Source organism: Lagopus leucura, unplaced genomic scaffold (genome assembly GCF_019238085.1).
Source record: "Lagopus leucura isolate 7727_CA_CO unplaced genomic scaffold, USGS_WTPT01 Super-Scaffold_100039, whole genome shotgun sequence".
Classification (NCBI taxonomy): domain Eukaryota; kingdom Metazoa; phylum Chordata; class Aves; order Galliformes; family Phasianidae; genus Lagopus; species Lagopus leucura.
Window position 1 is genome coordinate 3,655,789 of NW_024962288.1, and position 10,435 is coordinate 3,666,223.

General features: G+C 58.5%; 1 protein-coding gene across 1 annotated transcript in view; it reads left to right on the forward strand.

The window, feature by feature from the left end:
• The first annotated feature begins 323 nt into the window (after positions 1–323).
• SOGA1 (suppressor of glucose, autophagy associated 1) overlaps positions 324–10,435 on the forward strand; it is a 20,196-nt gene continuing 10,084 nt past the window's right edge. The window contains 4 exon segments of the mRNA XM_042883614.1: positions 324–453; positions 6,053–6,277; positions 7,116–7,274; positions 9,409–9,471. Of these exon segments, the coding sequence (XP_042739548.1) occupies positions 6,080–6,277; positions 7,116–7,274; positions 9,409–9,471 (420 nt within the window). The 5' untranslated portion in view covers positions 324–453; positions 6,053–6,079.

Genomic DNA, 10,435 nt, shown 5'->3' on the forward strand with positions numbered 1-10,435 from the left:
AGGCGGCGGCCCGTGGCGGCGGTCAGGGGGGGGGCGGCGGGCCGCGGAGCGGCGAGGGCGAAGGGGCGGTGCCGCGGGGCGGAGCCGGCGGCCGGGGCGCTGCGGCCGGGACCGGGGCCGGGACCGGGACCGGGACCGGGGCAGGGGTGCGGCCTGACGGACAGCAGCTCCGAGGTGTCGGACTGCAGCGCCTCGGAGGAGGCGAAGCTCATGTCGCTGGAGCTCAGCGGCAGCGACAGCGAATCCCCGGGCAGCGCCCCGCCGCCGCCGCCCTCGGCCGGGGAGGCCTCGCCGCTGCCCGAGGAGCCCTCGGCCGCCTCCATGGCCAGCAGCCGCCTGCAGCTCAGCACCTCGCTCGCCTTCTCCGATCTCACCGAGGAGCTGCTGGACGCCGGCACCGACGGGCTGCTCCGCGAGCTGGAGGACCTGCGCTCCGAGAACGACTATCTCAAGGTGGGCACGGTGCGGCATCACCGGGTGCGGCGTCCGTGGGCATCCCTGGGCAGGGCACAGCATCCCTCAGCATCCCTGGGTGCAACGCAAAGCAGCAGCCCTAGGCAGAGCGCAGCATCCCTGGTCATGGCATGGCATCCCTGGGCAGGACACGGCATCCCAGGCAGAGCACAGCTCAGTATCTTAGGACGTGGCGTTGCTGGGCATGGCATATCATCCCTGGGCACATCCCATGACATGTCACCCTTGAGTAGGGGACAGCGTCTCTGGGCATCCCACAGCATCCTTGTATGTAGCATAGTTCAGCATCTCTGGGCGTCCTTGCATGTAACGCAGCATTTCTGTGCTCGTTGTACTTGCTCCCTGGGCATGGCATTTCTGGGCACAGAGTACCTGGGCATCCTTGGGCAGGGCACAGCATCCTTGGGCATCCCATGGCATCCCCTAGTCATAGTGTGTCTTAGCACCTCTGGGCATCCTTGGGCATCCCTTAGCAGGACCCAGCATCTCTAGGTATCTTTGGGCATAATACAGCATCTCATGGGCACCACAGCATGGCCTGGGCGCAGCATCACGTAACATCCTTGGGCAAAGTGTAGCTCGGAATCTCTGGGCATTCCTGGGAAAGGCACAGCATCCCTGGCATGGTGCAGTTCAGCAGTTCTGGGCATGGCTCAGTGTCCCTGCACAGCATGGTCCAGCACTCCTGAGCATGGCTAGATATGGCATAGGCAAGCACAGGGCTCACAGTACAACCCAGCACGGCTCAGCCCAGCATCACTGAGCACGGCATGGCATGGCTCAGCTGGACAGCAGAGCCAGTACTAAGCCCAGCTTGGCTTGGCACAGCCTGTCATGCCATGGGATGGCCTGGAAATGGCCAAGCTCAGCTCAGCATGAAGAAACCCAGCACAGCCTAGCACATGGCATGGCATGGTACAGCACAGAGTGGGATGCTGCCACTGTCCTCTCTGCCTCCTGACACTGGCAGGTCCCCAGGGGGAGATTTTCCAGCTCATTTCCCTCCACCAGTCCCTGTGCTTGCTCTCCACAAGGGCCCCAGACTCCCCGGGGCCTTTTTCCAGGCCTGCAGCTGGCTGATGGGCACACAGTGATGCCAGGGCAAGTTTGGGGACATGGGTCTTGGGGACAGAAGGGGGATAGATGCTGTGACATGGTGGGCTGCAGGCATTTTGCATCCTCCCCTCTTCCTCAGGGTGCTGATTGGGTAAGACATTGATGCCACCGTACAGGCTGCTGCAGCACCTTGAGAGGGGCCAAGTGTCGGTGCTATGTTTGGTGGCATCCCTTCAGAGTGGCAGGTGGGAACTCGCCAGGTCTGCCTCAAAGTGCCAGAGCTTGGGAACATGTGGGGGTTGCTGTGGTGAGGTGAGAACTGGGTGCAACACCCTGGAGATACTTGGCCGAGCCCTTTGTCCATTAGCAAAGCCCCAGCTTGCAGCTGGTGTCCGAACTCCTGCCAGAATTAGCAGCAAGAGCTTAAGGGCTTTGATTTACGGGGAGCTGGAAAAATACAGATGAGGCCCCTCCGGTTTCCAAGAATGCGTGTGAAAACGCTGCTGCGCCGGCTGGCTGTGCAATTGCTTCCTCCATCTTCATGTGATCGTCACGGCAGGCTGCAGGGCTCGGGGTGTTTTGCTACAAGGAGCAGCCCTGGCATGGAGCAGTGTCCAGAAGGTCTGTAGGGACATTGGTGTCCCCACTCCCACTGTGTGTGGCAGTGCTGCCCTCTGGACCCCCCCCCCCCCCCCATGTGCCCCATGTTCCCCTTGCAATCCTGGGGAGGTGGGGAAGCAGCGGTGAGATGTGAGGTCTTCCTGAAAGTGCTTTGAGCATCCCACATCCTCCGTGCTGGTGGGTCAGGATCAGTTCTTTTCTCCTGGCTTGTGCTGGCCAATAACTGCAGCCATGCTCACTTGTGGTGCTCCCCAAAAAAGTAGAAGCTGTCAAGCAGACTGTGACCAGCAAGGAGCGGAAAAGGGGGATGGGCTGCAGCAGGATATGAGGAGCTGTCAGTGTGTGCATGCTCATGGATTTGGGACTTCCGAGCTTAAAAAGGCCAACCCTAAGCCAGATGATTAGGCTGGCCTGTGATGCAACATGCAGGGATGCTGCAGAGGGTCCCCTCCCCTCTGGCACCAATCTGTCTGACCTGTCAGAGGCGGCACATCCTAGTGCTAACTGGAACAGCCACAGGTGAAATATCCCTTGGGAAGAGCTGGATAAAATTCCCATTTTGGGGATTTTGGGATGGACTGGGTGCTGTCAGCGTGGCCGTGCATGGTGTCACTGCAGTGCTGCACCTGGGCAGGACAAGCTGTCAGCTCGTACTGCTCCTTTCTTGGCTGCACTAACCCAATGCACGTATATATTTCAGCATGCCTCTCCTGCTGCTCCCTGCAGCAGTGATTTCCCCAGGCTTAGAGGGGAAAAAAATAATTTGACAGAGTCTTTCAGCAAAACACCAGCAGTGTTGGAATGAGCCCCAGGGCTTCATCATTCCCAGCCCCACAAAGGCCTTGGCAGCGCCTGGCCCATCACCACTGCCCAGCCAGCAGTGAGCCCCCAGCTGTGTGCAGGGTAATTTATGGGGGCAGGTGCAAAGCTGGGAAGCTCTGGGATTTGTCTTGCTGTGAGGCACAATGAGAAGGGTGGCTGCTGTGCCCTTGGAGAGCTTGAAGAAACCCTTGTGAGGCGTCACACAGGGTGCTCCTCACCAACCTTGCATCACGTGGTAGACTGGAGTGTGTGCCAGGACCCTCTTGCTGGGGGGGGGTCCCTATTTTTTTCCCTAGAGAATTATAGCACAATTCCCTTCTCTGTCCAATGAGGGCTCAGAGTTCATTGAGAGCTGCTGTGCATGTCCTGTAACATCAGTGCAGCTGCAGGGTGCTGATCCTGGCTCTCTGTGGACTCTCCTGCTGCTCCAACTCTGCACAGAGCAGTATAGCAACCCTCTGCCCACATCCCTCCTTGCTCTGTTCATCCTGTGCTGGGGCTCAGTGTGTGCGCAGGACTGTCCCCAGGGCTCAATGCTTGCTGCTTGGCTGCGCCCCAGAGCCAAACACTGCCAACTCTGGCGGGGCAGGCACTGCCAGCAGCACAGCAGCCAGCAGTGCTGTCATTTGCATCATCCAGCTTTGCATCCTGCTCTGCTTTCTGCTTGTAGGAGATGGGGCTCCCACTGTGCTGCCTTTTGGGGTTGTCACTGGAAAGATGCGGTTGCTCTGAGGCTCACGGGTTGGTGTTTATCTTGTGCTCCTCCACGGGCAGTGTTTGACTCCTGCAAATACAAGCCAGGCATTGACTTCTGCACACCCCATCATGTCTCCTGGCATCCTCCTCACCTCCATGGCATGCCGTATTCAGCACCACATATAGTGCTTTTGCAGTGCCAGTCCTCAATCCTGGCTATTTCTCAAGCATTTCATCTGCTCTGGTTCTACCCTTGCCTCAGTTTGCATTTTCTGGTTGCATTTTGCAAAGATGCACAGCACTTCCACAGAGGTGCAGCTGCAGGGTGGTCAGGGTGGGCTGTTCTGCCCACAGAGGGTGTCAGCGCAGCTGCCCTGAGCTGCCCCAGCCTGCTGGCATCTTGCTGCTCTCCGATCCTAATCCCATTATCTAGGCTTAGCACCCCAGGGTGTCCTGCAGGGAGTGTCCCATGCAGCACCTCAGCTGCCTCGCAGTCCTGTTCAGGCCACCATTCGAACAGCTTTGGTGGTGAAGCTTTCCTGAGCCACCTGACCCAGGCTGATTTCAACCTTTCTCAGGCACTTTGTGAAGCATCAGGGTGGTGTTTTTATTTCAAGTGCTCACATTGCCACGCAGGATCTGCTCATCCTATTTGCAGGTGGCTGTTTTTTGCTGCCCCATCGCAAGCCACCTGCATTGTGCAAAGCATTTTTTCCACGAAAGCTCTCACCTTCATTCCAAACCCACTCCAGCAGCTCCCAGACCAGTGTGGCTTTCGGAGCTTTTTTCATTTCCCCAGGTCAGTGTGGGGTTTCCAGTAGGGATGTCACCCTGGGGAGCATTACAGCCTTCACAGCAATGTCTTCTGGTGCTGTTCATCCTTGTGCTTTGTGCCTGGGGGTTTTAGAACCATGGGATGTGCCTGTAGCGATGCCCTCAGTGGGGCAGTCTTGGCAGTTCCCAGAGCACCCTGCTCCGTCCCAGGGTCACCTCCTGGTTCTTACTCCAGAACCCTGACACAGAGCCACGCGGCCGCTGTGGTGCCGGCAGCTCGGGGATAATCGGGGATTGTCTCGGTGATGTCCCCGATTTGCCATCTCACTGCAAAAGCCAACAGTGAGCGACTGTGGCTGATCCTCGCAGCTGCCGCCCTCAGGCTTTGTTTTTCGGAGTTGGGGGGGGGGGGTAGAAAGGGAAAATGCAGCTGGAGCTTTGTGCTGGAGCTGGGCAGAGTGGCTGCCACCCAAATTTGGTGCAGCTCCAGGCGCTGTGTGCACTGCCAGCCCAGCTCTGTGCTCCCCTCCGTGGCAGTGGCTGCCTGGTGGCAAACAGCAGGGCAGCCTCAGGGCCCAGCGCTGGCAGCCACTCTCGTGTCCCTGCGTTGCCTCTCTGCTCCATGCCTGCCTCCTTCCTCCTGACACATCTTTTCCAAGGCGACCTACATTTCTCTTGCTGCAACTGCTGCCTGGGCTGCTCCCACAGCGAATCCTTTCCCTCCCCCATCTTCCTCTTTTATTTTGGTTTATTTATATGAGAGGTGCTGGCACCGACACGCGTGGTGTTCAGCTCACCGGCCTGAACCCTACAGAATGCCCCTTCCCCCAGCACACTGCTCTGTGGGGCTCACGTGGGATTTCACATCCACATCCTCATCCCACAGGGGACCTGGAGGTTGCGGCAAGTTGTCCACAAGTCACAGTGTGCCCTGGCAGCCAGAAGGGCCAGCCGTCCCCTGGGGTGCATCAGGCCCAGCACTGCTGGCCAGGCGAGGGAAGGGGTTGTCCTGCTGTGCTCTGGGTGCCACAACATAAGAAGGGCATAAAGCTGTGAGAGAGCATCCAGAGGAGGGCTGCAGAGCTGGGGAAGGGTGTGAGGGCTTCAGTGTGTGAGAGGGGTGGCTGAGGTCGCTGTGTTTGCTGGACACAGAGCAGAGCAGGCTGAGGGGAGGCCTCATGGCGGCTGCAGCTCCTCACAGGGAGCTGAGGGCAGCACTCTCAGCCATAGGATTTGAGTGGTGCTGTGTGGAGCCAGGGGTGGGACTCGATGATCCCTTTCTAACTCAGGAATTCTGTTATTTTATGATCCACTTTGGGTGCTGCTGCCTGCTCCCTCAGTGCTGTCATCCCTGTGCTGAAGGTAGACATGCTGCACATGATATCAGTTTCCCCCTGATCTGGTGTGCATGGGGTGCATGTGGCCCAGTGTTATCCTCTACCTCCATAGGCATCCCACCATGTGCAGAGCAGCGTAATGATGTCTGTGCCATGAGAGCAAAGGAGGAAACCCCCAGTTGTTAGCAGCCATCTGTGGGGTGCACGCCATGGGCACGTGGGGCTGCTGCAGTCTGTGGGCTCTGACCTCTCCAACACGCCTCTCCCTGCAGGATGAGATTGAGGAGCTGCGCGCCGAGATGCTGGAAATGAGGGACGTCTACATGGAGGAGGACGTCTACCAGCTGCAGGAGCTGCGGCAGCAGCTGGACCAAGCCAGCAAGACGTGCCGCATCCTGCAGTACCGCCTGCGCAAGGCCGAGCGGCGCAGCCTGCGTGTGGCACAGACCGGCCAGGTGGATGGCGAGCTCATCCACAGCCTGGAGCAGGACGTCAAGGTGATGTTTGGGGGGTGCCCTCGGGGGCAGTGCCCAGAGGGTGGGGTTGGATCTGTCCCAAAGCAGCTTGGGGTGAGATAGGAAGTGAGTTGCTGGGACACTGTAGCAACTGCGAGTTGCTTTCCACTGTAGCTGGGGACCTGGGAGCTGCTTCTCCTCTTGGCCACTATGGGAACTTTGCGAGGTCCCAGGCTGGAACAGGGACGAGGTGCTGGCTGCAAGGTGGCCTTGTATCTCTTGCCCCAGCCAGTGCTGAGCTGAGTTGTGTTTGCTGATCACTTGTGCTGCTGCCAGAAGGAGTGGTGGCAGCAGGGGATGTCTCCACTGCTGGGGAGCAGCTCAGTCAGCAGCTCAGATTTTGGAGAGAGGAGCCTGAAACCAAGCACTGTGCTGACCCTGAGCAATGCCCCCCACAGGGGCTGCAGCGGGGACTCGCTCAGCTCTGGGGGCTCTTGTGCGATTTTTCCGTAACCCGATGCAGCAGCTCGCCTTTCCTTTCCCGAGGGGCTGCTCCTCTCCCCTCCCAGCCATGCAGCAGCTGCTTTCCAGCACAGTGGAGCACAAAAAGCTGACAGGCATCTATCCCACAGCACCACATTGTGCTTGGAGAAAGCAGGGTTTGACCGGTAGAGGTAGGGGGAGGAGTAATGGTGGTAATAAAAGAGACACGTGTGGCCAGGGGACAGGATATTACCTGGCGTAGTGTCTTCTCCAAAGGGTCCTATGGCGATCTCCATGGATATTGTCTGGGTCTGGTAGGTGCCCATGAGGTCTTGCCCCTGTGCTGTGGTCCCAGCATGCTCTACCCAGCCCAGTGACAGCCACTCTGTGTCCCCAGGTGGCCAAGGATGTCTCCGTGCGGCTCCACAATGAGCTGGAGGCGGTGGAGAAGAAAAGGATCAGGCTGGAAGAGGAGAACGAGGACCTGCGCCAGAGACTGATCGAGACGGAGCTGGCCAAGCAGGTGGTACAGAATGAGATGGACAAGCTCAGAGAGGTGAGGGGAACACAGGGGGCACGTGGAGGGGGTGACCCCAAGGCTCAGCCCCTAGCAGGTGTCCTGGCCTGGTGCCGTGAGCATTCATATCGCTGAAACCCAAACCGTGCTGCAGATGCTCATGAAACCCGAGCGGTGCTGCTCTGTGTGGAGTGATGTTGGGGTGTGCGGGCAGCACCACGCCCAGGGCTGGCTGTGCCCTGACTGCTTGTGAGTGGGGACAGCTTCACACTGCTCAGGCTTGTCCTGCGGGGCATAGCTGGCACACGGGATTCCTTTGTGTGTGTCCTGGAAATCCACATGTGCACTTATGCAGGACTCCAGGGCCGTTAGTTTGGGACAAGCTCCTGGCCAGGAATGCTGCTGGTCCCCATGCAGTGAGGGGGCATCCTTTCTTGGTGACAGGAAAGGCATCGTAGTGACAGCACAGGCATGTAATCCATCACAGCACTCATAACCCACTTCCCTACTGCCCGGGATGCGATGGGTCCCCGAGGAGCTGCAGGCAGTGTGCCGGAGAGGATGTGGTGCCATCGCCCAGTCCAGCTGCCCTCCCTGCCTGTGTAGGAACGGGAGTGGGGAAAGTGGGTTGTGAGAATAGAATGGGAGGTGCCCCTTCTGCAGCCTCAGTGGGTTGCTGCTGGCTGGCACAGGACAGGCTTCTGTGTGCTTGAGGTTGTTTTGAGTTCCCTGAGGCTGGCAGGTCTGTGCTGGTGGGATGCTAATGGGCACAAACCTGGCTGTGACCATAGATGAGCCCTGCGGGGACAGAGCGTTGTGTTTCTGCAGTTCCTGCTGGGCTCTGCAGCAGGCACCATGGGTTTGCATCCGCTCTTGAAAAGGGCATTTCCCCAGGCGCTGGTGTTACTCACTTATTCAAAACGCTAATTAGGAAAGCGAGTTAACAGGGTGAGTCTCAGCCGCCTCCTCCCTACTGCTGTAGGATGTGAAGCAGTGGCAGAGCTTGTTAGCAGCATGCAAACAGCAGCAGGCTGGGCAGGGCTGGGCTTGCCCCTAGGGGCCGCTTATTTCTCACTTGCAAGAGGTTTTCCCGTGGCTGGGCTGCTGTGGGATGGGCAGTGCATCCCCTGGGCTGAACCACCACCCCCCAGCTCTATCCTGGGCGCAGGGACCGCAGTGTCCCCTAACCACTATGCTGTGGGGTAAGGGCATGCCTGTCCCTAGCACAGCCGGGGCGAGATGCCGACGTGGCACAGCCAGCCCCCGGGTGGGGTTCGAGCAGCTCCAGCACTGGTCTTAGCCTTAATAGGAAAGCTGGAGCCCTGCACCTTGGCACAGGCAGCAGCTTACATTTCACAGCTGCTTTCTTTGGCTGCTGGGGCCTCAGCGCCAGCATGGGAACGTGCCTGGGGCAGCCCCAGCCTTGTGAGCCTCATTGCATCACCCACCAGGGCACAGCAGGGCAATGCAATGACTGGGAACAGGTCAACTTGTTTTCTTCTTTTTTCCTGTATGGGGCTCCCCATGTGTCATCTGTCATTGTTAGCCTGTGTGCCCAGGGACCCTGGAGAAAGGGCCAGCATTGCTCCATTGATGAACTAGGAGTCACTGCCAAGCACTTTTTGTGCTGGGGTGGTCAGAGCGGCAGGAGGATAATTGCTGGGGGATTTAGGCTTGGGAATCTTGGTGTCCCATTCTGCCCACATGCCACTGTCTCTAGCAGTGTGTGACAGCTCGTGGCTGATCCCAGGTCCCCATTTGCAGTCGCATCCCTGGTCGGATGGGAGAAAGGCAGCTGGGATGTGCCTGCTGCTGCGTGTGGGCAGGGAGAGGCATGGAGGAGCTCCAGCTCCTGCTTCTAAGCCAGGATGCCCTGAAGCCATCCCAGCCTGGGATTCCCCACTCCATCCGGCCCATGACTCAGCCTCTCCACTTGCCCTCGTGCTCTCAAGGGACATCTCTGACCAAATCCCATGACATGATGTCAGGCACCCTGGATCCCCCAGCACCAGGGGCTCATCCCACCAGTGCTCTGGCCCCTTCCCAAGCTACTGGAGCAGTCAGCAGTGCCCTGGCTGTGGTGTCCCCAGGCTGGAAGTTCTGGTTGCTCTGTCTGTCTGCAGCAGGGTGCCACGCTTTGGCTGTGGGTGACATCTTCCTCTTCTCTCTGCAGAATTCCCTGAAGAAAAGGGGGTCTCGCTCCATTGGGAAGACTGAGAAGAAGCCATCGGTGCAGGTACGGGCTGTGGTGCCAGTTGATGGCCACTGCATCCAGCACAGAAGGAAATCCTGAGCAAGGCAGAGCCATCTCCTCCTCTCAGAGCTCATCTGAGAGCTTCCCCAGCCCCTGCTCAAGGCAGGAATTGATGCGCTGAGCTTTCCTCATTGTCCTCAGGGGTCCCTTGTCTCCTTTATCAATGGAGTACCAGTGGCAGGTGGTGCCTTTAGACCCTTCCGTGTGTCATTGTTGCCTGTGCCAGTGGCCAAGTGATCCTGAGGGGCCTGGGGTCCCATGGCAGCAGCTTGAGGCCACTGTCACCATCCCTGCCCTGTGCAGGCTGCTGGGCGGGTGTGGGGAGGGGCTGTGCTGGCAGCTGGGGGATTTTATCTGTCAGTTGCGGTTGCACTGAGCTGCTGTGAGACGTTAATGCTGTTACCAGGGCTCAGAGGGGCAGAGTTGCCATTGTGGTGATAGATATGCAAGTGTTTTAACACCCAAAAAATCCTCTTCCAAAGGCAGGCAGCCACAGGATCTATTCTGGCGAGTAGAACTGCTCCCCTAAAGCCTGGGCAGGGAGAGAGCCCCATAAAGCTGTAAGCATCTCATCATGGTGACCCCAGGATTTTTGGGGTCACTGTGCCACTGCTGTCACATCCCACTCCACATGGGGACAAAATGCAGGAAAACACCCCCCAGCTTTCCTGCTTCCCGTGCTGTCATCCTCTCAGAGCCCTCAATTTAGGGACATGAGGCAGAAGGGCAGCACCAGAAGAGGGACACAACTGTGGCTCAGTGCTGGAGGTTCAAAGCCAGCCTCAGCTTCCTTGGGTGCCAATGGGCTGGCAGCGTCCCCCAGTCCCCGTGTGCTTCCTGTGCAGCATGACTGGGTGCCTCCAGGCAAAGCCATCTGTGACTCATTGGTAGCTTCTTGGGCTCCTTTCCTGCCTGACAGTGCTGAGCACTAGGAGAAATGGAGTTC